Source organism: Camelina sativa, chromosome 3 (assembly GCF_000633955.1).
Source record: "Camelina sativa cultivar DH55 chromosome 3, Cs, whole genome shotgun sequence".
Lineage (NCBI taxonomy): Eukaryota > Viridiplantae > Streptophyta > Magnoliopsida > Brassicales > Brassicaceae > Camelina > Camelina sativa.
In genome coordinates this window covers 3,135,366-3,161,693 of record NC_025687.1, presented here as the reverse complement: position 1 = coordinate 3,161,693, position 26,328 = coordinate 3,135,366, and the positions used below count along the sequence as shown (strand labels likewise).

The following is a 26,328-nucleotide window of genomic DNA, read 5'->3' as shown; positions in this document are numbered from 1 at the left end:
TTTGCCGGTCCCTTTCCGAAAAGGAAGTTTAGCAATTTATAAACGAAACGAGTGATCAATGAAGAGATAAGAGAAAAAAAGAAAGACTAAAGTAGAGAAAATGTCGAGACAAACTGCAAAATGGAGAGCTCTTTTAACAAGTAGTACGTTTTGTGACATAATATTTTGGACCAATAAATAAAAGTTGTAATTAATCGGAAACGAGCGACTCTTTCTTCTCTTTAAAAATCAAACTTCATTATCTACTAGAAGAAGTAAGACCGGCGGTCATGTTGTCTTCTAGTACTCTTGAGTTTTCATAAAATAGGAAAAAATATACTGAAATAATTACGAACGACTCATGTTATTTATTTAGCTTTTACGCTTATTTATGCTACTGAATGCAAATTTTCTTTAATTTATACCATTGCATAATAGACAAGATCCCACAAAAGTGTAATAGGGTATGATGATGAGATACTTTATTTATGGCATATGGGGCTTGCCATCTACATTATAAAGAATAATTGTAGAAAATAATTTATTTTCGTATCTTAATTTGCCCCAATATAATACATCCATCTTTTTCATTAGGCACTAATTCGTTTCTATTTGGCTAATATCAAAGATGTCTCTATAGAGAGGCACGTACGTGAGAAAAAAGAGAAAGATAGGGAAGAGAGAAGTTGAGTGTTCGGCGTTGGTGAGCTTCCATTATAATGAACAAAACGGCGCAGAATTGGGATTAAGATGATCAGAGTTAATTATATGAGTTTGATTTTTTAAGATTTCCGAGTTTTGATGAAATCTATGACAGGCCAGCGATTACTGTTTAGAATGTTGGAATTAGTATAGATTTTGTAATTTGCATGGTTTATATAATTATTAAAAAAAATTAATCGACTACGAAAAAAATGAGAAAACCAACAATATTATTGTAGGATAAATACGTAAATGTTTCTAAAAGTTGTAAAAGTACCTCGAAAGATTTTTAAAATTTATATTAGAAAATTTAGTTAAAAAATTGTTATATTACAAAATATATATTTAACGTTTCTTCAGATTAAAAAAGTTATACAACTTCGTATAGTTTCGTCGAACGTTTCTTCTATATATATTATTCCATAGACGCCTAGGAGAGGAACCTTATAGGCGAAGGAAAACGTCCCCACTCAAACCCTAAAAATGGGAATCAGAAATAAAAAATAACACACAAATGAAGTATAGAGACGCGTATACACATGAGGATATGAGAGTGGAATTATAGAAATATATAGAAAGCATAAAAAGAACCGAAATCAAACTCCTTTTCTTTTTTTTTTTCTCATTAAAAAAATGCATTTTCTTGCCTTTAATTCATTTGTCTTTGTTCTCCTTCTCTCTTCTCACTTTCCTTTCTGATTTTGTGCTCTCTTAGCGTTTCTCTTTGGTCGTCTTGCTTCCTCTCTTTCGTTTTGCCTTTGTTTGTTTCTTTTTTTTTTGATTCCCCCACCAATTTTTTCCTTGGAGTTCTTTCCCCTTAAAGATCCATCAAACTTTATTAAAGAAGGTAGAAGAAAGAGATAATAAAGGGTAGAAGAACAATGGCTTTCTCATCTAATTGGTCACAGGTTCACTTCTTCTTTGATCTTCCATTACTAAATGTCCTCTCCTCTTTTTGTAATTTCTCTCTTAAAATTCTTCGTTGTTGTTTTGATTCGTTTTGTAATAATTTTGATTCATTTCCAAAAGATATTCCTATTCTCGTCTTCTTTTCTAATACGCTTTCTTTAAAATTCCAACATCTATATATATATATGGTATTTTTTCCTTTTTAAATACGAATTATATCACCCGTAATTGAATTGAGGTTTCTTGGTTCTTTCTTTTATTTTGATTACTTTTTTTTTTCTTTTTTTTTTTTTTGGTTTCAGCCTACGAATTCGAATCATCAGCATCATCAGCACCAGCTTCACGAAAATGGAAGTATAGTTAGTGGCCACGGACTATTCTCTCACCAACTTCCACCTCTCCAAGCAAACCCTAACCCTAACCACCACCATGTCGTCGCTGCCTCTGCTGGTCTTCCGGCGAGGATGGGTGGATCGATGGCGGAGAGAGCGAGACAGGCCAAAATACCTCCGCCTGACGGACCCCTAAAGTGTCCTCGATGTGACTCCAGCAACACTAAGTTCTGTTACTACAACAACTATAACCTCACTCAGCCTCGTCACTTCTGCAAAGGTTGCCGTCGCTACTGGACACAAGGCGGCGCCCTGAGGAACGTCCCTGTCGGTGGAGGCTGCCGGAAGAATAACAAGAAGGGCAAAAATGGCAATTCAAAATCTTCTTCTTCGTCGTCCAAACAGTCTTCCACGGTCAACGCTCCAAGTCCAAGCTCAGGACAGCTAAGGACTAATCATCAGTTCCCGTTTTCACCAACACTTTACAATCTCACTCAACTCGGAGGTATTGGTTTGAACTTAGCAGCTACTAATGGCAACAACCAAGCTCACCAGATCGGTTCGAGTTTGATGAACGATCTAGGGTTTCTTCATGTCGGAAATGGACGAAATACGTCAGCTCAGATTACTGGAAACATTCATGACAACAACAACAACGAAAACAACCTAATGACGTCTGTTGGACCGCTGAGTCACTTCACCCTCTTCGATCCAGCAACAGGGTTATACCCTTTCCCGAACGAGGGTAATATGGGAAACAATGTCGGGATATCTTGTTCCACTACTTCTATGGTTGATTCTAGGGTTTACCAGACATCTCCGGTGAAGATGGAAGAACAGCCAAATTTGGCTAACTTATCTAGACCGGCCTCCGGTTTGACGTCTCCGGGGAATCAAACAAATCAGTACTTTTGGACCGGTTCGGACTTCTCGGGTCCTTCTAATGAACTCTTGTGAGATTTTGTGTTTTTTTCGGATCATTAATGTATGTTACGACGTGGAGATTGACTTAGATGACTACGAACGGTCAGGATTAAATGCATGCAGAGAGTATGTGTTCGGGACGATGATCATGGAGAAGTACTAGCGTACTAAAAGGTATCTTAACTATAGTTTGTGGTTTTTACAACATAAAATCGATACTTCAGTTATATAATCAGGTGCGTCATATAATCTGTTTGTATTGCGTGATTTCATGGTTGATCTGAATTCGAAGTTGCTATTTCTCAATACGTGTCTGTAACAGTCCAATTAATTTGTATACTCTTTAATCTGAATTTTATCGAACATATATCATATATTACAGCTTGTTTTAATTAAACTTCTAGTTATACTTTATTATTTTCCGTTTCAAGTTTGACTATGGCTCGTATGTTTACGTTACCAAACCGAGTGGTGAACATTACGTACTAATGATTCATCGTTTATTAATTGTTCATATGATATATAAAAGCTATGGATAATTCATAAAGTAAAAGGGTTGTCACTGACTAAGGGGAACTTGAACATATATGAATATATGATCCCGTGTCTCAGCTCTGGATCGATGCTACCTTTTAAAACTCCCAAAGTACAATTTTCACATATTTTTAGGAGCTTCTTTTTCCTTTACAGTCATCTTACGAATCTGTGTGTCAGTATGTTTGTGTGAATGCATGATCCTTAATATATATATTCCCTAGTTATATATACAAACATGTTTATGTCTACACGTAGATATTATTAATTCAAACTTTCTGCATGTATACACTTACGTACATTCTTTTCTTAGAACTGTTTAAGCAAAAAGTATACTAGNCGAGTTTTGCCCTCTTGAAACCGTCTTCGAGATCGCTCTACGGAGGATCCGAACTAAAGATCGTTTTCTTGACCCGACCCGTAAATCTAAACCGTGAGAGAAGCTACGTTGGAACTGATGATGATGATTATGATCGGAGTTTTGCTTATCAAGCGGACCTGAGAATAACCCGACCCGATCAAGANCAACGTTTATATATATACATATATACTACACAGTATAATCAAAGCTAAAAGCCTAAAACCACCCTTTTTTATTGCACTAGCTACTTTGGTTATACTGCAGAATGCAGATCATCGATTTACTGTAAGACGAGAATCAGTTGGTTGTGACTTAGTTAGTACGTAGAGCCTAATATGAAAACTTTGTCGTCTGATTGATTATGTGTGCTGTTTAACAAATTTATTTGGAAGAAAATGTAACTTTAGTTGTTTTTGGTAATTTGCAATAAAAACAATAATTTTCCAATGATACCACATCATATGTAAAATACGTTAGGAAAAGGTGGGAGAGAATATAATGAAGAAAACGTTGAAGAAAAAGATTGACACGGAAAACAATGCAGACAGAGATTTGAATTACTTTTGTCCTTACCCCTAACTTTCCACCTTTTAACGGTAGGGTTAAAATCATTTGAAATACTTTTTTGACTGTTACTTTTTCTTTACAAAAACTTATTTTCTTGCTTACGAGTCCTTCATGTTTTTTCTTTTTATATGAGTAAAATAAAATGCTAAAATAGAAAAGAAGAAAAAAATGATACGGAATACTGAAATGTCAATTTTGCAATTTGTCATCATTACAGAAATTATTAAGGACATAACCAGCCTGATTATCTCAGATTCACTATATGAAACTAATTGGGCTTATACAATCACATTTTGATAGAGCCCAATAATTGAAGCTGGGTTGTATGAATGCGAATCTGCTTGCTTCACAGTTCACAAACTTATTTATTTGTCCCCTGATCCCAAGTCCCAACATTGTGCACACTTTGCAAATTCATCAAGTAATAAACTACAACATCGGCATCTCGTCACACTGTTTGGCTGTTGTCCTGAAACATGATCACTTTACCAAATGTCTACAACATGGGCTGGTATATAACGAAGAGGCCAATGGAAGAACTTTTCCATATACTGATCCAGAGTTCAGTAGGTTCGGACTTTTTAACTCCCAAATCTGACATTGTATATGTTGGGCATTATCATCCTGCACATGCTCACAAGAAAGCCGCCTGTTGGGTTGGGTGGACTAGTGCAAAAAAAAACCCTTTTCCTTGGGGAAGAATTGGACTCAAATTTGGACATAAAATATGGAGAGTGGCCAATCTTTTTGGCCAGACAGCTTGCAAACGTCGGTTACTGCGCTGTGAACCAAACAACAAAGGCAGACCTGGTCCTAACAACGGCCAAACTAGTGTTGGCACTCTGTTTTTTTGAAGTAATTGCCTTACTATCAAAATCTTGCTATACATACATTTAACTCTGTGGATCTACTTGTATACAAGATGTACAATAGACAAACAATAATTTGGCCGTTGGATTGATGGTTGATGTTGACTCAAGGCCACTAAAATGGACTGTTTCTTCACAACAAAACAGTAGGGTATAAAATATAGTGTGGAAGTAATCAAACTCTAGACAGTCAAAAAAAGGCAACCCAAAAGGGTAGAAACTAAAAATAGACAGCTAACAAAGGTAACAAAAAAAAAAAAAAAGTTAAGTCAACATTGTGAAAAGCAAGTGTTACATAAAGACAAGAAGTTACATAAAGGTTGAATATAAAGACAAGAAGTTACATAAAACATAAAATTCCAAATTTAATAAAAACCAAGTTCCCTGAAATGGAAGAAACTAGTACAAGAAAACAAATAGAGGCCAAAAGATTTGGTGAAACAAAAAAAACAGAGAGAGGAAGTGAATTAAATGTTAGGGGAAGTGAATATAACTTCTTGAACCACTACTGCTACGTAACTCATTATCTCATACTACCAATTACCAAACCTCTTTCAATTCCTTCATTTACTTCTCTATTCACATACAGTTAGTAGTTGGAAGAAAGAAACTTACATTCAAAGAACCAACCTTTGACCACTAATTTATGACGCACTAGGAGGACTCCTAATTAGTTGCCAAAACTTTTTTTTTTATTCTCTGTTTATCAACATTATACATGATTCAGAGCCGATGAGAGATCGATCTCTTTCTCCATGAACACACACTATTTTGTTTTGTGTGTAATGCTCATAAGGATTTGTTTTTTTTTTCTTATACACAAGATTTCCACATTCTTCCTTCTAAAGAGATCACTACTATTGAAACATCATCGTGGTACCGTCTTCGTTCACCTTGTGGTATCTCTAGCAATTCATGGAAATCCATACCTACAATTTTTTAAAAAACATCAATTAAGACAAACTAAAATCTATTATGGAACAGAACAGAAGAATGTAAGAACATACACCGTACCAGCTTTCTTAGCAGCTCTAAACAAAAGCTCTTGCACAAGATGCTGAGCTGGATCTCCTTCAGGTTGTAATGTGATGAAGAGCTCAACCTCTGAAACCGCTTCTTCGTTTGTGAAGTATTGGTAGAGTCCGTCTGACGATAGTATTAGAAACCGGTCCTTGGACCCTAATCTGTGGTGGTAGAGAGACGGTAAGCAGTTAATGTACGGAGACTTCCCTACGTAATCAATTTGGAACATCTCAAGAAGCGCATTGTTCCATTTAGGCTGCAAAAATAACATAACCAAAGTGTCATTAGATCAAAATCACATGTTGCATGACCAAAAGTCATATGTAATATACATACCTGCTTTAGGAAACCAGCACCGAACGCTCTAGTGACCTTCAAGGAGCCTTTAACACGTTCATTCGTCACCGCGGTAGCATCATCCGGATGCTCGTTTCTGATTCTCTCAACTTCCTAAGAAACCACAAGAATATAACAAATGAGTAAAACCCCAAAACTGCGGATGCATTGAGCAACAACAACCAACGGATACCATTGTTTAGTTCTTTAACTTACTTCTTCTATATTTGTGCTGTGATCAACAGTGAGCTGAAAAGCTGATAAATTCGGTACTAAAGACGATTGATCACCCTCACAACCATCCAAATCATTCATCATGGTTTCTTCATTGATCCTTTCCAAATCCTGTCTAATCTTAGCTAACCAGTAATCAGGCTCGGACTTCTGACCAAGCACAGCTCTACTATCACCAACATTCATCACATAAATATCTTCACCTTTCATCAACATGACAAGCACACAAGAACCCATCAAAGCTAGTTCAGGGTTTTCGTCTAGCATCTTATCTGCAGCATCTAAGTACGCTTCCTCTGTTTTCCTCAGAGCTTGAGACAGAGCCTCTAAAACTTCGGAATGATTCGTCAACCGATCCGAGCCACCACTTTGTCTCCGGTTGATCTGTTCCTTTAACCGACGGTCAAGATCTTGACCCTCACGATCCCACTCACATCCCCACCATCGCTCACAAGATTCGTTATTATTTTCCTGATTTGAACAGGATTCGTCTCCGTTGGTTCTTTCAAGATTCTGAGATTTGGATTCATCATCCCATAACAAACCTTTAAGCTCCCGATGGAGTACGGGATAAAGATGAGAGAGGAGATAGTCCGGCGCATCTGGACCGTTGAATCCGTCGTAGATTCCAACGAAAAGCCAACCGTGCTCCTCCGATACAACCACGTGTACTCGATCCTCACCGGCTTTTCCCTGAGCCCACTGAAGATTCTGGCTTTCGAGCGAAACGTCGTCGTCTAAGCTTACTTCGCTGCTAAAGTTCAAACTGTTCACTGTGAGATTCTCGTTCTGCTGCAAGTTTCGGCTTTTTTCCGACCTGAGTCCCCAATGATCGGAATCTTTAACGGATTTGATCGGAGCAACGATCGAGTTTTGCCCTCTTGAAACCGTCTTCGAGATCGCTCTACGGAGGATCCGAACTAAAGATCGTTTTCTTGACCCGACCCGTAAATCTAAACCGTGAGAGAAGCTACGTTGGAACTGATGATGATGATTATGATCGGAGTTTTGCTTATCAAGCGGACCTGAGAATAACCCGACCCGATCAAGAGGACCCGACATGAACCCTCTCTCGATCGGACCTGAAAGGAACCCTCTTTCGATCGGACCCGAGCCTAAAACGATCGGACCGGAGCTTTTAGGGATCGGCTGAAGAGGGATTGAAGAAAACGAAGTCGTGCTCTCGAATGCGGCGGCTCGGTCTATGTGACCGTACGGATCGTAGAGAGAAGTTGAGAGAGGAGTAGCTGTGTTGGCGCTAACGGAAGCGCCGGAGATTGTACGGAACATGGTCGTCGTTGTATCTTCCTCTGAATGGACCTTTGAAGATGAGATTATAGTCGGTTCGGGTCGTACGTAGCAGAAGGAGTGACCTAAACCTTCGTCTAAAGGAACCGGAAGAAGAACGGAGATGTTTTTTTGCCGGTAACGTTCTCTTCCTCCTCCTCCGCCTGTGAAACACATGCTCAGTTTTGTTACTCCGTTACCCATCAAAGAAACGTTTATTTTCAAAGGAATCTTTGAGTTTCAAAGTCAATATTATATAGACGATTTGATAAAAATTCAATATGAGATTGATTTGTTGTTGTTCATCAATGGGAGAAAAAAATCCAAAGAGAAGGTGAAAGAAGAAGTAATTAAAGAGATATATAGAGAGAGAGAGAGAGAGAGAGAAGAGTTGACTTATGTGCAAAAGAGAAAATGATTTTTCTAGTAACCCAATTGTATTAAATATCGAATATAAGAAAAGAGAAAAATAGAAGAGATATTATTCGTTTTTTTTGTCTGATTTTAAAAAATCCCTGATAAGGGAAAAAAAAAGGATTGGTGTTTTACAGAAAATTATAAATAGTAGATGAAAAAAAGTGTGACGTTGAAAATAAGTAAATGAAAATTTCGCAGAGAGTTGTAATAACAACAACTACTACTAATAAGGAACGAGTGAGAGGAGGCGTTGACTTAAAAAGAGTTTTTAAGTCAGGGGTTTCTGTTTAAATGGGAAAAGCTGGTTTATATAAGGACCACTCTCGTATTAGTGTGTGCATGCATGCACGCGCTCTTCTCTGGTGTGAGTCTTGACCGCCGTACGAGAGGAGTTGAAAGACGGAGTCTTCTTCTTCTTCTTCTTTATGCGTGTGTGAGAAATATCCAATACGTTATTTTGTCCTTTTTAGAGAGGTGTAATCTATACGTTGCTGAAAAAAATAGTACACGGCACACGGCCTCAGAATGGAGCGTGGACTTTTACTTTTTTTTTTTTTGACAAACTCCCATTGCAAGTAAAAGACTTGCTTACAAACTTAGCTGCGGAAAACTAGGAAAGGGCCAATTAAGGAACTTGCGTAGATGATCGATCTTTTATGGGCTAATGTGAAGAACGTATATAGTTATAAAACAAAAAAAAAGTGCCACAAAATTCTCTCATTTGTTTTCGTTTCGGCAATCGCCGTTGGATCCCGTGTTCATAGAGAGGATCAGATGGGCTATGAGACAACCACGTGTCACGTTGTCACTGACGGCCTCGTTTTCTTCAATCTCTTCGTCAACTTTCATAATTCCTTTCCCCCCACCACCACTACCCTCACCCTCTCTTACGTCATAGTATTTTTTATAAGTTTTGGACTTTTCTTTCATTTCTTTTGTTACTGCTAATTTCTTGTTGTTCGTCAACAAAATTATATGAATGTGTTTATTAGTTCATTTTTATGAGTTTGGTGGCAATACTCATTTACTTTGGTTGGGGCAGTTGTGAATCATTACTATTCTTAATCACGCCAAGCCAACTAAAGTCTTTGACTTCGTTTTCTTACTTACGTTTTGTTTAAACATTTTTTTAATTCGATAGGAACAGACTTAAATTAACAAATAGAAAAGCAACTATTTTTTATATACATGTTCATAGCGACCACTTGCTAAACAAGATTATCTAAATCCCTTTTGTTTTGTTATTTTGATTTCTTCTTTTAATTCTTGTAACAGTATTTGGTAAAACACGAAGCGTGATTGGGGTTTCTTAAATCTTCCAGGTCAACCTTGAGTTTCAGGTCAATTCTGGCTTACATTTTACTGTTTATATCGAACTAGATATCCTATGATCATTTGACAGAATTGTAACACTAAACAAAGGAAATCTAAGCAGCCAAAAAGATGGCCTACCTTCCCATAAAACAGGTATCAACAGATTTGCCACAAACACAAGTAGCCTAACAACTACTCCTTCCTACTTTGGTTGCTCTCATACTTTTACCAGCGCAGTTCTATAAACCTTTTTAACACATATAAATTGGTTAATCAACCGCAAGATTTTTGTTATGAAAATTTCTGGATCAGAACTTTTGGCTCTTTTCATTTAAATAATCGCTTGTCAAGAAGGTTTATACACTGTGTTAGACCAAGCTCTAAATTTGGTAGAAACTAAACAATACTACTAAAACTGAAACTGAACTAATTTCTCTACAAAATTATTAATATTTAAATAGCTTTTTTAATTAAATATAAATGTGCACTAAATATATATATAAATAATTACTATCAATAAAAGAAGAGAAAATAATTTATTAAATTCAATTATTAATGAAGATATATTAGATATTAAATTTAATAAAGGAAAATACATGTGTTTGAACGAGAACAAAACAAAAATCATGTATTTTCTCGTGGCGTGTGAGCGTTATATTATGCATACATGAAACAGACATTTTGACAGTTTTCTACAAGTAGACCGGGCCATAGTTGGCGGGTAAAGAAAGTAGAACCACATAGGAGAACGAAAAGTCTCCACTTTATTCCTTGGTCTTCTTGTTTAAGGTCTTTCTTTCATTCTTTTTTCTTCCAGACCACCTTCCGTTGCATCATCATCCCCTTCTTCCAGCTTATATATGTTCTTCTCCGTTTGTAAAGAAACAAATAATTTACCTGCTGTTGTTTCTTCCTCTTCTTGATCAGGTCAGCTTTTACAGTATAACTTTTTAACGGATATGATTCCTCTTTTGCTTAGATTATTATCGATAGTGATGATTTGATTATATTTTGGTTGGATTTTGACGATTTCAGAAAAGCTACCAAGTCTCTGTGTTTCTGACTAAATTTGTATTTTTTTTTAGGGTAATGAGTATAATATATTGTGTCTTTCAGACAGTTCGTTGCTAAAAAAAAACTTAATTTAATTGGCAGATCATCATTAGGTTTGAAATGGGGAAGCATTTGAAAAACGAGAATTCGAGTCCAAAACATGGCAAAGACAATCACAAATCAGGATGGTTAGCTGGAATGCTTCATGTGCTTGACTTTCACCATTGGAGAACTAAGAACCGCCCAATTTGTAAGCCCGTTTTGTAATTTTTCTAACTATTTTTCGAAGTAATTTTTGTTGAATGATTCGTTTACTCTGTTTTCTTAGGTTGGAAGACCCCAAGAACTCATTCCTTGATACGTGGAACAGAGGAACATGAACCGTTTCTTGATTCTAAGGATGAAGATTCGAAGATAGTTAATTTTGTTGCAGATAATAAGCCAACGAGATCAGAAGCAAAACTGAAGAAGATGATGACTACGAAACAAGTAACTGAGTACGTTGATTTTCTTGAAATCCTGAGAAAAGAAGATGTTTTTGTCAAGATAATGAATGATCAAGTCCAGATCAAGTCTAATCCAAGAGTTTTGCCCAAGTCAGGCTCGTTTCCTGTCTCACGCTCTCCAAGTCCTGCTAGAATTGATCACAAGCAGAAGGAGAACTGGTATTCTCCAAACCAAAACAGTGCGGTTTTGAATTTGAATGTTCCAAGAGACACTTCTTCTCTAGAACACAAACCAATCTCTCCTTCTCGTGCCTCAGCTGATGATGATCATGGGTTTAACCACACTGTTATAAACGGATTTAGAGAAATCAAGAAGTTGCTCAAAAACGCACTTAAAGACCGAAATCACACAAAGAAGAACAAGAAGAAGGTTTCGGATGTCGCTAAAGATGATTATGTGGTGAGATATTCTCAACTCTTGGAGCATAGTTTTAGAAGAGAAGGTGGTGAATTGCGTTCCAAGAGCTTAAAACTTTCATATGAAGATAGAAAGAGTGATTCAAGAGATAATAAACCGCAATTCTTCAGACGGATTTCGTCCTTGTCCAGTCTTGAAGTTCTTGGTTCATTTCTGACCGACCTTCCCAGAGACAATTCTACTTCCAACCTGGAACCTAGGAAATATATAGACCGAGATACTAACTTCGGATCCAAGAAATCTTTGTTGTTATCAGAATCTCCGGTAAGAGCAGAGAAGGAAGAAAAATATGTGGTGCAAGAAGAGAGAAGCCAAGAAAATCACTTAGACAGCCCAAACCAAAGAAGCCTCCAACAAGATCCAGATTCTGTTCCTTGTACTGATTCTTTGGAAGATACTGCACAAAAGACAGAAACTTTACCCTCACAAGGTACCCTCTTGAACGAACTATATAGATATATTCATAGTTTGATGAGAGAAAGATATTCAAATCTCAATTCTTTTTGGATGCTTGTTCTACAGGTTTAGGTCTAACTTCTGTAGAGATTTTCAACCATGAAGAAGAAGAAGAAGACAAAGATGCCTACTTCTGTTATGTAAAGAAGGTTTTAGAAGTTTCAGGCTTCCTCGACAACAAAAACAACGGAGAAAAATGGCACTCAGAGGAACAACCACTGAATCCATCACTAGTATACGAACTCGAGATACAAGAAGAATCAGTAGTGAACAACAGAGAACTTCTCTTTGATTTGGTTAACGAGGCAATCGTAGAGACTCAAAACGAATCATACATATACTTCCCTAAAACATTTCCATATGGCAAACGTTATCTTGATGAGGTATGGGGAAGAGTCGAGTGGAACCTCTCTGGTTTAGGAGCTGAGTATAGAGATCGTTCATTGGACGATATTGTAGGAAGAGATCTTACAAAAGCTGATGGGTGGATGAATCTACGAGGTGATTCTGAATGGCTTACTCTTGAGCTTGAAGATTTGATTTTTGATGATCTTCTAGATGAACTGCTTTGTCTCTATTAGTACATAAGTTTGCAAATAGAAAATCTCAAATTTGAATATTTTCAGGTAGATTTTTGCCTTCTATTTTTGGATATACATGTATATAATATGTGTGTTTGATACAAATTTTTTGATGAATAAAGTATTTTTTTGTAAGCAATTAAATTAGTTAAATTGGCTCATTCAATCCATTTATTTTCACTAAATAGGCCGTTGTTGCTTTATTGGGCCGAGCCTGTTATGTTAAACCCTGAAGATATAAAAATATGTGCTTGATACAAAATTTTTGATGAATAAAAGTATTTTTTTGGAAGAAGTTAAATTAGTTAATTGGATAATTCAGTCCATTTATTTTACTAAATGGGCCGTTGTTACTTTATTGGGCCGAGCCTGTTACGTTAAACCCTGAAGCCATTGCTTCTGCTCGTTCCGCCTCCTCCGACCACCACCGCGGCGACTCCTCGATCGATCAATTACCTCAGCGGGGCACTTTCCTATGTGCTAGTTTACTGTAAACTTTGCTTAGGTCGCCGGAGATCCGTCGGAAACAAGTTGATGTGGCTAAGCAGGGTCCGATACTTGGGATCTTACGGAAGAAGTCAAAAACCGCCATGGATGAGTTATCCAGTGGTATTCTACTCAGATTCGCCGGAGAAGAAAGGGAAAGAGACGCCTTTGCAGGTGAATTCATCATCTATTCACTTTTCCCACATAGAAAAACCCTCTCTTTTGCTTTTTTCCTCACTGAATCTGATTTGTGAATTTGTTGTGCAGGAGACTAGAATGAGAGATAGGTTTACTCTGTACGCACGTGGCGGTGAAGGTGGCAGTGGTTGTTCCAGCGTTCGACGGAGCCGTGCCGATCGCTATGGAAAACCTGATGGTACTATCTCCGAATTTGATAATACAGAATTGTTGAATTGTTCCCAATCCATAGCTATGTTTTAGGTTTTGTTGGTTTACTTTAGAATTGGAACACTTTTTTGAGTGATTGATTGCTTTGAAGAATTTTTATGTTGATGTAATGTGATTGGAACTTAGTTTAGGTGGAAATGGTGGGAGAGGTGGTGATGTGATACTAGAATGCACTCACGCTGTTTGGGATTTCAGCGGGTTACAACCTCATGTTGTAAGTTTGTCTCACTCTTTTTCGTTTTCTGGGAAGATTGTTTCCATGAGCATTTCCCTTTAAATGGTTTTATGATTTTTGTAGAAAGGTGGGAAAGCTGGTCATGGAACTTCCAAGAACAGGATAGGAAACAGAGGAGAAGACAAGGTTTTTTAATATTTCTATTACTGTGTTCCTCTGCTTCTTTCTTTGTTTTTTTGCGGGACCTTATACATCGCTCTGCGTTTATTTTTGTTACTGCAGGTACTGCAAGTGCCCATTGGGACAGTGATTCATCTTCAGGAGGGTGAGATTCCATCTCAGGTGGAAAACGAGTCTCCCAAAGATTTGGATCCATGGGAGCTTCCTGGCTCACTGGTTGAGGATCCTGCACTCGAAGAGAACCTTGGTGCTCATCAGGAAACTATGCCCGAGTCTGTTGAAGTTGATACTGAGGAAGCGAGTGTAACAAGACATTTAGGCATACCAGTTGAAGATTGTTTTGAAGACAGCGACGAAGAGATTGATCAAATCAGGTATAACGTTGCGGAATTAACACAACAAGGTCAGAGAATAATTATTGCTCGTGGTGGTGAAGGCGGTTTGGGTAACGTTTGTGGTACACGTTATGTAAGAGGCAGCAAGTTTGCTAAATCCGTTATCCGTCAAACTAGTTTGAAGAGCATGGAGGGCGATGCTGAAGATGAAGAAGATGAACGGTCAAGTATCAAAGCCGGTTCGCTCGGTTCTGAGTCTGTTCTGATATTAGAGCTTAAGAGCATCGCCGATGTAGGCCTTGTTGGGTTGCCAAACGCAGGGAAAAGCACTCTTCTTGGTGCACTATCCCGTGCTAAACCCCGCGTTGGCCACTATGCGTTCACGACACTCCGTCCCAATCTAGGAAACGTAAACTACGATGACTTCTCCATGACGGTAGCAGATATTCCAGGACTTATAAAAGGAGCTCATCAGAACCGCGGTCTAGGTCACAACTTTCTCCGTCACATCGAACGAACCAAAGTCTTGGCCTATGTTGTGGATTTAGCATCGGGGCTAGATGGTTGCAGAGGAGTGACACCGTGGCAACAACTGAGAGATCTGGTGATGGAGCTTGAGTTCCATGAAGAAGGGTTATCTGATAGGTCGTCTTTGATTGTGGCAAATAAGATCGATGAGGATGGTGCAGAGGAGAGATTGAAAGAACTTGAGAGGAGAGTGAAAGGAGTGAGAATATTTCCGGTTTGCGCAGTTCTTGAAGAAGGCGTGGCTGAGCTTAAAGATGGTCTGAAAATGCTTGTAGACGGTGATGGTGAGGGATCAGAGAGATTAAAATTGGAGAATATCTGTGTTGACTAGTTTAGTTTTGTATCTCTTTTGAGTTCAACTTGTTTCAGTAGATCAACCAATTTGTCTGTCATGGAGAAGTCTCTCAACTGTTGTACAATGAAATATTTTCACAATTCTTATAATTGATTATTTCACATTGTTTAATAAAACAGGACGATTATGAAAAATGCTACAAACATTTTAATAAAAATTGTAAATCTATATACATGTTTATGATAAGATAGCTAACTAAACTTGTCTTCCGACATTCTAGATATGGAGAGGAGACATATAAAATCTTAAAAATCACAAAAGTCAATACATAAACTTTATATATTTTTGTCTTACGTTACAAATTAAAAAAAAAAAACATTACACAGCAGGAACAAGTCAAGCTTAATAATAGTAATAATAGTTATTACGCAAACGCAACACAATATGCCAAGCCTTTATTCCAACATACACAAATATTAATAATCATCAAACACATATTTTCCCACTTTCCTTGGCATATATGATTTTAGACCACAATCAGTTTCTTCAACAGCTACAGTTTGACCCGCAACTGCAGTTTGATCCGCAGCTGCAGTTGTCGCACTCCTGGTTGTAGTTCTTCTCGCAACTTCACCACACAAAAGCAAAAATTCAAAATTTAGTATTAATATGATGAGATATATTAAGCAACTACATACATACATATATACAGGTAAAGAAGAGAGGGTCGAAGGCTTACCTGCAAGAGTCACCACATTTGCAGGAGGAGCCACATCCACAGTTAGAACCTGCCATTTCTCTTACTTCTCTTTGATTGATTTTTGTACGTAGTTTCTTTTCTTTTTCTTCTTCTGATGCTTTATGCTATTTAAACAAAGGGAATGGCCAGTATTTATAGAAAAAGGAAAGATTCTGTTTTATTTATATAAAATGCATATATAAATATATACATAATTTATATTTTGTCAAGTTCCCTATCTATATTTTTTAATTTCGTATATGAGAGGGTAAGAAACAAAATAGGATATACATGAGATACTCGGTTAGCTTTCTTGTTGGACAATTTAATCCATCTAGATTTAGTTTTTCTAATTTCGGCAGATATTACGAGAATGAAGTTTTTGTCCAAAATTATCTCTCTATCCTTTTTAGTAAATATGTCCTAAACAAGATCACAAAATCATCTTTTAGTTTAAGAGAGAACATATTATTAGAAAATAATATAAAAGATGAAACGTACTAATTCAGTGTAAACGAGGCCGGCACGTAGGAGGAACTAGGGAAGTCAAAAGAAAAATTCGGATAGGATTTGTGATGGAACGTACCACCAATTCAGGACCTTGAAGGGGCAAGAAGCCAACGAAAACACCAGCCCCAGCTCTACTGCATGCTATACTATTCTATAATGACCCTATCTACACGATTATTCCTTCTATTGTCTTTTACGTAAAGCTATAGTAGCGACGACGTTCGTAAATTCCTAAGAATGAAGACAGAGACTACTTAAGCCCAAACGAATTGATGTGGCTCTTATATTTTTGGCGCTCCAATATAGCATTAGTAGAAATTAGGGAAAATGTTTGTACCTACCTACTCGAACTTTCGGCACCAGAGACAAAATAGGCTTGTTCAGAAACCAGTCGCTCACCGACAGATTTAACACCACTCATCATATAATTTTTTTGGGATCAAAATGGAAATTATCCTCCAGCTACCTAAATTTTTAATTTTTAGTACAAAGTTCAAAACCATACAAACTTCAACTTAATTCCATAGTTACTAACCTTCACTTCAAATTGCATGTACATCAAGTTTTCTTTTAAATTAAACATGTACAGCAAGTTGCTACCAAAAAAAAAGGGTATATATTCGATTTTATGATAATAAATAATTAGTAGAACGTAGACAGGGGACAATATTTCTCATTTAATTAAGTTTTCCTGACGCATAAGATAACATTACAAAGTTTTAAAAGAACGGATAATGTTCCTCCTGATTAACATAATACATCATATGTAAAATATGAATTTGTAATGTTTTGACTGTGTGTTAGATAAATAATATGCGTATGGTAAGCAAATGAAAGAGGGCACGCTTCATGCCTGTTTTTTTTTTGGGTCGGCTGCCGTTTACAATTGAGATCGTTACTCTTGTTGCGTGTACGACTTTTTACTTTTTATTCGCCAATATTTAATTTGACGTTTTCCTATTTTATTTGTTGATACTCTTGTTTTCTTGTTTAAAACATCGAATTACTTTCCTGAATAAAACTGTTGGAACAAATCTAAGATAAAAGGAAAATAATGGGCAAGTTGATGTTATTCGTAGATTTGTTTAAGATAGTCTCACCAAGAAAGCAATCCAATTATCTCATATATACAATATTTTTCTTACTTTGTCAATGCCATATACGAAATTAAAAAACTTGAGGATATAGGAAATGCCACGTCTATGGTAGATATGAAACCGAATCTCTCTCTTATTCTATAAATAGTGGCCATTCCCTTTTGTTGAAATCACAAAAAGCATCAGAACAAAGAAGAAGAAAAGAAAAAAGAAACTACAACAATCTATCAAAAAGAAATGGCAGGTTCTAACTGTGGATGTGGCTCCTCCTGCAAATGCGGTGACTCTTGCAGGTTAGCCCTAGATCCTCTCTCTTCTTTACCTTCTTTTACTTCATGCATCAAAAATATGTTAAGAATTCAAAGATTTCAAATCTTGGGAAATTAGGTTAGGTGCGGTAGTTAAGATTTAATGGCTTCACGGTACAAAATTTGTCATTCTTATGACTCTTCTTTTACAAAATTGTTCGTTAATAGACCCAAATGTTTTTCTTTTCATTTGCTTTAGAGTTTAGACTCGCAAACACTTCAGGTCAATCTTGCTTCTTGCATATATATATCCGCATGTGGTTAATTAGTATTAAAAATCTGGCATATATGATTTTTTTTTTTGTGGTGTAGTTGCGAGAAGAACTACAACCAGGAGTGCGACAACTGTAGCTGTGGATCAAACTGCAGCTGCGGGTCAAACTGTAGCTGTTGAAGAAATTATTGGGGTCTAAAAATCATATATGCCAGGAACACTGGGAGGAAAAACAAATGTGTTTGATGCTAAGAGATGTGTGTGTTAGAATAAAGACGTGACATCGTGTGTTACGCGTAATAACTCTCTTAAGCTTTGACGTTTCCAGCTTTGTATTTTCTATGTGGTGATGGTGTGATTTGTATTAATGTCATATGTAACCTAAAAAAAAAAACATATATATTTGACTTTTGTGATTGTTAAGATTGCTATATTTCTCCTCTATTTATATTTAGAATACAAATTTTATTAGCTAAAATAGTCAAATGAGAAATATGTTATTTGTATTATTAGCATCCAATCCGAAATTATACAAAATTAATTAAGTACCTAACCTACCTAACCCCCAAATACCGAACATTATGTAGTTTACTTATCGGGCTTGAAACGGGCCAGTAAGGTCCCCTTCAAAAAAATAAGAAGAGATGAGATCTATTATAGCGGTGATGAGGCAACGAGAATATTTCGCTCAGGCAATACGTCGAACACCTTGCGTGACATCTTCCCCTGCGTTGAATCATACCAATTTCCAAGCTTTGAGCTTTCTCACTACATTAATACCTTCGTCGAAACCTCCGGACGAGGCATGTACCGGGTCGGACGGAGAAGAAGAGCCCGACAAGTGTTTGTCTCTCAGAATCGAGAAGCTCCCCAAGGGAGTTACTGTTGGGTCTGCGGTACAGATCTGGATGGGTGATGGGTTTCCAGTTCATGGTGGAGATGTTTATCACGCCATTAATCGATTGAGGAAGCTCGGACGAAACAAACGTGCCCTTGAGGTTCTTGAATTCTCTCTTACTTGCTTCTTTTTTTGTTTATATGAGAAGAAGACACTCTTTGAATGTGTGATCTGAGACGTTTTTGGTAATGTTTGATTCAGTTGATGGAATGGGTAATTAGAGAAAGACCTTACCGTCTTGGTGAGCTAGAATACTCCTACTTGCTTGAATTCACAGTCAAACTTCATGGCGTCTCTCAAGGGGAAAAGCTTTTCACCCGTGTACCTCAAGAGTTTCAGAACGAGCTTCTTTACAACAACCTTGTGATTGCTTGTCTAGACCAAGGTGTCATTAGGCTTGCTCTAGGGTATATGAAGAAGATGAGAGAACTTGGTTTTCGTACATCCCATTTAGTCTACAACCGTCTTATCATTCGCAACTCAGCTCCCGGGAGAAGAAAGCTCATAGCTAAAGACCTTGCGCTCATGAAAGCTGACAAGGCGACTCCTCATGTCTCTACGTATCATATCTTGATGAAGCTTGAAGCTAATGAACATAACATTGACGGGTTGCTTAAGGCTTTTGATGGTATGAAGAAAGCTGGAGTTGAGCCGAATGAGGTTTCTTACTGTATATTGGCTATGGCACATGCTGTTGCTAGATTGTATACAGTTGCTGAGGCCTATGCCGAGGAGATAGAGAGATCTATCACTGGGGATAATTGGTCGACCTTGGATATATTGATGATATTGTACGGTCGTTTAGGGAAAGAAAAGGAGCTCGTGAGAACTTGGAATGTTATCAGAGGGTTTCATCATGTTAGATCCAAGAGTTACTTGCTGGCAACCGAAGCGTTTGCGCGAGTGGGGAACCTTGATAGAGCTGAAGAGCTCTGGTTAGAGATGAAGGATGTAAGAGGAATTAAAGAAACAGAGCAGTTCAACTCTCTGCTCTCGGTATACTGCAAAGACGGTTTGATAGACAAGGCAATCGGTGTGTTCCGCGAGATGATGGGAAACGGGTTTAAGCCTAATTCCATAACGTATAGACATCTTGCTCTAGGATGTGCTAAAGCCAAACTGATGAAGGAAGCTCTCAAAAACATTGAAATGGGTTCGGCTCTAAAGACGAGCAAAAGCGTAAGAAGCTCAACGCCGTGGCTAGAGACGACTCTATCGATCATCGAGTGTTTTGCAGAGAAAGGTGATGTTGAGAACTCAGAGAAACTGTTTGAAGAGGTGAAGAATGCAAAGTATAATAGGTATGCGTTTGTGTACAACGCTTTGTTCAAAGCTTATGTGAAGGCCAAGGTGTATGACCCTAATCTGTTTAAGAGGATGGTTCTAGGTGGAGCCAGGCCTGATGCTGAGTCATACAGTTTGTTGAAACTAGTTGAACAGTATAAGCCCTGACTCAAATCAAGCCTGCTCCAAATATATTTTTGTCAATCTTATCTACCCCAATGTTAACATGCTTCCTACTTTATCCCCAAGTACTCTAGGTTATCTCTTACCTAATATGGATTGTCAATAGAGAGCTCTTAACCGGTCCGTGAACCCCAAAAAAAAGAAAAAAAAAATAATTACTGTAATGCGTATTAAGATTAAAGGATAGCCTTATCCTTCATAATCCTCAAATGTAGTAAAGTGCTAGCTAGCTCCTTGCTCACGGGCTTAAAGTGAGCTACCCGCTAAGTTGGTTGAGCTGTGGAAATAAGCAGATCCTCGTAAGACAGAAAAGGAGTGAGTTGAAACTGGACATAAGTCTTCATTGGACTAAGTTGGGCCTGACCTGAAAACTGAGGGAAAAAGTAGGGCTCAAAGACAGCTGCTAGCCGCGTAAGTTGGTAGATTGGAGCCGTGGAGGAAAGAAGGAGTTCACCGACGAGATACCACGTGGCAGACATGCTTTTGCATGGACATTGGACCCTTCGTCTGTCTCTCCGGGTCCCTACCGATGGGTCAAACTTGCAAAAGTCAAACCGTCGGAATATTCGTTCACACTGTCACATCGGAAAGAGACAAATGCTAAAATACACCAAAACTCTTTTCTCTTGTTTTACTTTTTGTTTTCTTCATGTACTAACCAAAACCTCCTAATCAGAAAAGATATATAAGTCGACTTGTTGGTATATATATATATTGGAAAAATATGGAAAAGGAATCAGTATGCCATGTTCTCCCATGCACATTGCACATTATAGAAGTGGGACTACTTGTTCGTTTCTTCGAAATCATTGGAGTTTATAACCCATATATATATATATATTTAAAAATCTTCTCTCAACAACATTTTTTAAAAATATTTCATATGCCACTAAAAGCTGTATATCTTTTCTTGGTAACACTCTTTTTATTTTATTTTTTTATGTGGGTATCTACTACATTATTGGGTTATAAACAAAAAATGCATTAAAAAGAAAAAAATATCATTTAAGATGGAGATGCGGGGTATCGATCCCCGTACCTCTCGCATGCTAAGCGAGCGCTCTACCATCTGAGCTACATCCCCTTTTTGATATCTGTTATAGATCCAAAATATTGATCTCTTTTTGTAACTAACTCAAGGGCCAAGGCTATATCAACCACAATCAGAGTTTTGTGAAGAGATCACAGACCCACAGTGGTTTGTTCTTAAAGTAATACTTTGGTCTTTGGCTTTAGCAAATCAACTCTTATAATCAAGAAAAAAAAGAGAGAAAGTTGGTCAAAACAAAAAGAAACAAAATGGGATAAAGGGCCAAAATAAAAACTCAGCAATGGGGGCATTATTAGTGTGGACCTTGTAAAGTTTCAATGTAATATGAAGTTCTTTTTTTTCACTCCTGAGCAGTATACAAACAAAAGCATACACAGCATCTGAAAAATGAATGAAATTGCATAATAATCATTTAAAACAAAATAAAACTGTAGTACTACTGTAATTTGTATGATCTATTTATCATCATATATCATTATAAATGAAGCCAATGAGAGTCAATGACAATCTTTGTCGGTCTTCTGTCTGGATTTAATATTTTAATTCCTATCAAAAGAGACCTAATTTATTGTGGACTATATAATTACAGAATCAATCTAAGATCATTCTTGGATTTAATTTGTATTTTATTCAAATTTGAAAAAAAAACCTTCATACCACGTTAAAAGGTTTATACCGCTGACCAAAAAAAAAAAGTGTGAAGAACGTAAAGTAGGGTTAGCTGGTATTGGTAAGCCTCACGGGCATTGTCTCATTCCAAATTATCAAGAAAAATAGTATTATTTAATGACTCTTTAATGAATCTTTACACATAATGCGCAATCAAATTCACAGAACCTAAATGAGCCGAGCTGAGTCCAGTACTACTAGTGGGAGTTGTATACAACTATACATCGAGAAGTAGTACTACAAATACTAACGATGTTAACGTCAGATCCAACGGCTGAGAGCGATAGAACACGCTGTGTGAAGAAGGGCTAATCTTTTCTGACTTGATGATTATAGAGACATCTTCTCTTCTTTGTCTTTCTACTAGTACCAAAAAGGCCAAAACGAAAACGATTGAGAGCAATGACAACAACACCACCTAGTATTAGTAAAACAAATCGATAGTAGTAATAATAAAAAAGGGGAGATATATTTTGATTTCCGAGAGAAAAAGATACAAAAAGCTCGAAAACTGATAAAGGCGGGACCGATCCGCCATTAATGCTTGCTACCACCCCAACTGCAACGCTTCTCTTACTCTGCCTCTCTCTCTCTGTTTTTTTTTTTTTCACTTTCTCTATCTCTTGGCTGAGAGAACTCGAAACAAAAACTGAAAAAAGAAAGAAAAGGGTGAGTAAAGAATTTGTCTTTCTTCTTCAATTGTTTTAGTTGTTAGGTTACTGAAATTGGCAAAAAGAGATTTGATGAACTTGGTTATAGCCTCATAGGCTTTAAAAGTAATGAATACATACATACGTAGTATATGGTGGATAGGATAAAAGTTGGCAAAATCTTTTCTTTTCACGATTTGAGTTATTTCTGCCTCTACTTTCCAGTTTCCAATTTGATTAAAAGTTTCCACCTTTTTTTTTTCTCTTCTTATCTTTATTTATATAGTGAGAGATTGCACAAGCGTGTCCAATTTGGTTCTCTTTCTCAATCATGGGGATTTGCTTGAGTGCTCAGGTCAAAGCTGAGAGCCCAGGTACAGACACTTTTACTTCTGTTTTCTCTTCCTCTCTTCATCTGTTAAGGCAAAGTTCTTAGATTTGTCTGTTTCATTACACCTTACAGTTTTGATTTTTTCTTTTTTTAATTCATGGAGGTTAGGGCTTTTTAGTGTTTTGACAAATTCGATTGGTTTAATGAATCTAATGAAGGTACGAAAATAATGCTTTTTTGGTTTGGTTTGGTGGGTTTAGGGACGAGTTCGAAGTATGTGAGTTCTGACGTCAAAGATACTGGAAGTCTTGGGAGTAAGGCTTCGTCTGTGTCTGTAAGACCAACCCCTCGAACCGAGGGTGAGATCCTACAGTCTCCAAACCTCAAGAGTTTCAGCTTTGCTGAGCTTAAATCCGCTACCAGGAATTTCAGACCAGACAGTGTGCTTGGTGAAGGTGGATTCGGTTGTGTTTTCAAAGGATGGATTGATGAGAAGTCTCTTACTGCCACAAAACCAGGCACTGGTTTGGTTATTGCTGTCAAAAAGCTTAACCAAGATGGTTGGCAAGGTCATCAGGAGTGGCTGGTAAAAGAAATAAGAAGCTAAATTATGCCAATTTTGCTTCATGTGTGTTGTTGTAATGCTTGAGATCTTTTTCGATGATTTTATAGGCTGAAGTGAATTACCTTGGCCAGTTTTCTCACCGTCATCTTGTGAAGCTGATTGGTTATTGCCTAGAGGATGAGCACCGTCTTCTTGTTTATGAGTTCATGCCTCGGGGTAGCTTGGAGAATCACCTTTTCAGGAGTATGTCCTCCTTCCTCCCAGGCTGGGGTCAAACTTTAAGCTTTTATGAATATTTAGGGTTTGTTTTTCTTGGGTTTGCAGGGGGTTTGTACTTCCAACCATTATCTTGGAAACTCCGGTTGAAAGTTGCTCTTGGTGCTGCAAAGGGCCTTGCTTTCCTTCACAGTTCTGAAACAAGAGTGATATACCGTGATTTCAAGACTTCTAATATCCTTCTTGACTCGGTATTTTACACTTTACTCATTTTTGATATGATTGCCATGACAGAACTGCTAAAGTTTTAAGCTTTATGATGGTACATGATGGCAGGAGTACAACGCAAAGCTTTCTGATTTTGGTTTGGCCAAGGATGGGCCAATAGGTGATAAAAGTCATGTCTCTACACGAGTTATGGGTACACACGGATATGCTGCTCCCGAATACCTTGCAACCGGTAATTGTCAACTTCTTTTTTGGTCAAATCTTTGTTTTCTGGAATTAGCTTCTTCTTATGACTGATCACTTTTCATATTTTACTTAGGTCATCTAACAACAAAGAGTGATGTCTATAGCTTTGGGGTTGTCCTTCTGGAGCTGTTGTCTGGTCGTCGAGCTGTGGATAAGAATCGTCCGTCTGGAGAGAGGAACCTTGTGGAGTGGGCTAAACCATACCTCGTAAACAAAAGAAAGATATTCCGAGTCATTGATAATCGTCTTCAGGACCAGTACTCTATGGAAGAAGCATGTAAAGTGGCTACTCTGTCTCTGAGATGTCTCACCACAGAGGTTAAGCTGAGACCAAACATGAGCGAGGTTGTTTCTCACCTCGAACACATTCAGACTTTAAATGCTGCTATAGGGGGAAATATGGATAGAACAGAGAGAAGAATGCGTAGGAGAAGTGACAGTGTTGCCAGCAAAAAAGCGAATGCGGGTTTTGCTAGGCAGACCGCTGTTGGCAGTACAGTTGTTGCTTATCCTCGTCCATCAGCCTCGCCACTGTATGTTTGAAGAAGGATAAACAAGTCTTGGGTCTGTGTTTTTTGATCAAAACATTTACAGGACATGAAGTTCCTGTATCATGTCCTGTCTATGGAATCTGGATGTACAGTTTTGTCTCTGTTAATGTAAGAATTCAGTTCATCTCTCTATACAGGACGACAAACATGTAATTTTGATCTTTGTAACGGGAGCATTAACATAAGGATAAATTAGCTCTCATATCTACTTGTTATCAAATATGCTCAGGACATCAGGCTGTGCAATATCTGCATTGACATAGTTCTTGAAAATAAAAAAATGCAGTGGAACGAATGCTGCAGGTGTAGAGTGGAGATTAACGTGCCTTAGGGTTCATATCAGTACTGAAGCTTAAGTTAATGTCGATGGATCTCACTGTGTCTATGTCTCTTGTCCTCTTGTTTTCAGATACCACACAATCCTTTAGTTCATGAACTACATGAGACATGTTGGGTCTTTCTCGGGAAGAAGAGTTGATGCATGTCATTGCTAATTCAAGAGCTTTCCATGCAGAACCAGAGTCATAAACCCCTTGAAGTTTAGGATCCACAATATTGCTAAGGTCTCCTCTAGTGAGCATAAATTTCGCCCATTCTGCAATGTGAGGCATGTCGCGGGTTTGATCGATCACTGGTTTGTTTGTGATGATTTCTAATAATACAACGCCAAAAGCGTAGACATCACTCTTCTCAGACAACCTATTTGTTTGGTAATATCTGCAGGACGAGATGATTATGATTCTTTTGTGAATATGGTTTCCAGAAAAAAGCAAAAGACACTTACTCATGATCAAGGTATCCAAATGTTCCGGCAACACGTGTAGACACATGACTTTCATCTCCAACCGGAAAAGATCTTGATAGCCCAAAGTCTGCAAGCTTGGCATGTAATTGATCGTCCAATAGTATGTTAGAACTTTTTACATCTCTATGAACTATCAGCGGTTTGCAGCCAATATGTAAGTATTCCAATCCTGTCTCCAAAATTCAGGTTTGATAATTAATCATTAGAAACTTTTGTTAAATGGGTGTAATCTAGAAATGGAAATGTCCATTCTCTGAAAAAAAAAAAGAAAACGAACCTAGTGCGGCATCAACTGCTATGTTTAGTCTATCAACCCAGCTAATTNAGCTGAGAGCCCAGGTACAGACACTTTTACTTCTGTTTTCTCTTCCTCTCTTCATCTGTTAAGGCAAAGTTCTTAGATTTGTCTGTTTCATTACACCTTACAGTTTTGATTTTTTCTTTTTTTAATTCATGGAGGTTAGGGCTTTTTAGTGTTTTGACAAATTCGATTGGTTTAATGAATCTAATGAAGGTACGAAAATAATGCTTTTTTGGTTTGGTTTGGTGGGTTTAGGGACGAGTTCGAAGTATG

At 37.5% G+C, this 26,328-nt stretch overlaps 7 protein-coding genes and 1 non-coding gene across 12 annotated transcripts; 5 read left to right on the top strand and 3 right to left on the bottom strand.

Moving 5' to 3' along the window:
- Nucleotides 1,130–3,225, top strand: LOC104765701 (dof zinc finger protein DOF1.1-like). 3 transcript variants are annotated; one of them, XM_010489465.2, is made up of 2 exons: nucleotides 1,130–1,589; nucleotides 1,893–3,225. In XM_010489465.2, the coding sequence occupies exons 1-2, from the start codon at nucleotides 1,563–1,565 to the stop codon at nucleotides 2,877–2,879; spliced, it is 1,014 nt and encodes a 337-aa protein (XP_010487767.1). In that variant the 5' UTR covers nucleotides 1,130–1,562; the 3' UTR covers nucleotides 2,880–3,225. The 3 variants fall into 3 exon arrangements, with proteins under 3 accessions (XP_010487767.1, XP_010487775.1, XP_010487779.1); XM_010489473.2 differs by having other exon boundaries at nucleotides 1,585–1,638; XM_010489477.2 differs by lacking the exon at nucleotides 1,130–1,589 and adding an exon at nucleotides 1,646–1,778.
- On the bottom strand, nucleotides 5,718–8,415 carry LOC104765693 (probable protein phosphatase 2C 4). Its single transcript, XM_010489452.1, has 4 exons — nucleotides 6,753–8,415; nucleotides 6,537–6,650; nucleotides 6,192–6,456; nucleotides 5,718–6,106 (listed from the first exon to the last, which is right to left on the bottom strand). Exons 1-4 carry the CDS (start codon nucleotides 8,259–8,261, stop codon nucleotides 5,991–5,993), a joined length of 2,004 nt encoding a protein of 667 aa, XP_010487754.1. The 5' UTR covers nucleotides 8,262–8,415; the 3' UTR covers nucleotides 5,718–5,990.
- LOC104765684 (protein TRM32-like) lies at nucleotides 10,498–12,873 on the top strand. The gene is made up of 4 exons (XM_010489441.2): nucleotides 10,498–10,715; nucleotides 10,944–11,091; nucleotides 11,170–12,195; nucleotides 12,288–12,873. Exons 2-4 carry the CDS (start codon nucleotides 10,962–10,964, stop codon nucleotides 12,800–12,802), a joined length of 1,671 nt encoding a protein of 556 aa, XP_010487743.1. The 5' UTR covers nucleotides 10,498–10,715; nucleotides 10,944–10,961; the 3' UTR covers nucleotides 12,803–12,873.
- Nucleotides 13,204–15,385, top strand: LOC104765663 (probable GTP-binding protein OBGM, mitochondrial). 3 transcript variants are annotated; one of them, XM_019243338.1, is made up of 5 exons: nucleotides 13,204–13,462; nucleotides 13,556–13,664; nucleotides 13,828–13,910; nucleotides 13,999–14,057; nucleotides 14,154–15,385. In XM_019243338.1, exons 3-5 carry the CDS (start codon nucleotides 13,865–13,867, stop codon nucleotides 15,243–15,245), a joined length of 1,197 nt encoding a protein of 398 aa, XP_019098883.1. In that variant the 5' UTR covers nucleotides 13,204–13,462; nucleotides 13,556–13,664; nucleotides 13,828–13,864; the 3' UTR covers nucleotides 15,246–15,385. The 3 variants fall into 3 exon arrangements, with proteins under 3 accessions (XP_019098883.1, XP_010487723.1, XP_019098884.1); XM_010489421.2 differs by having other exon boundaries at nucleotides 13,205–13,462; nucleotides 13,995–14,057; XM_019243339.1 differs by lacking the exon at nucleotides 13,204–13,462 and having other exon boundaries at nucleotides 13,574–13,664; nucleotides 13,823–13,910.
- LOC104765653 (pentatricopeptide repeat-containing protein At1g07590, mitochondrial) lies at nucleotides 17,632–20,807 on the top strand. Its single transcript, XM_010489412.2, has 3 exons — nucleotides 17,632–17,848; nucleotides 18,176–19,075; nucleotides 19,177–20,807. The coding sequence occupies exons 2-3, from the start codon at nucleotides 18,722–18,724 to the stop codon at nucleotides 20,425–20,427; spliced, it is 1,605 nt and encodes a 534-aa protein (XP_010487714.1). The 5' UTR covers nucleotides 17,632–17,848; nucleotides 18,176–18,721; the 3' UTR covers nucleotides 20,428–20,807.
- Nucleotides 21,454–21,526, bottom strand: TRNAA-AGC. The gene has a single exon. It is a non-coding gene; the product is annotated as a tRNA-Ala (tRNA).
- Nucleotides 22,458–25,134, top strand: LOC104765611 (protein kinase APK1A, chloroplastic). Its single transcript, XM_010489362.2, has 7 exons — nucleotides 22,458–22,831; nucleotides 23,099–23,186; nucleotides 23,404–23,729; nucleotides 23,816–23,951; nucleotides 24,033–24,175; nucleotides 24,261–24,384; nucleotides 24,472–25,134. The coding sequence occupies exons 2-7, from the start codon at nucleotides 23,144–23,146 to the stop codon at nucleotides 24,939–24,941; spliced, it is 1,242 nt and encodes a 413-aa protein (XP_010487664.1). The 5' UTR covers nucleotides 22,458–22,831; nucleotides 23,099–23,143; the 3' UTR covers nucleotides 24,942–25,134.
- On the bottom strand, nucleotides 25,134–26,134 carry LOC104778606 (probable LRR receptor-like serine/threonine-protein kinase At1g07560). The gene is made up of 3 exons (XM_010503060.1): nucleotides 26,032–26,134; nucleotides 25,734–25,923; nucleotides 25,134–25,666 (listed from the first exon to the last, which is right to left on the bottom strand). Exons 1-3 carry the CDS (start codon nucleotides 26,132–26,134, stop codon nucleotides 25,267–25,269), a joined length of 693 nt encoding a protein of 230 aa, XP_010501362.1. The 3' UTR covers nucleotides 25,134–25,266.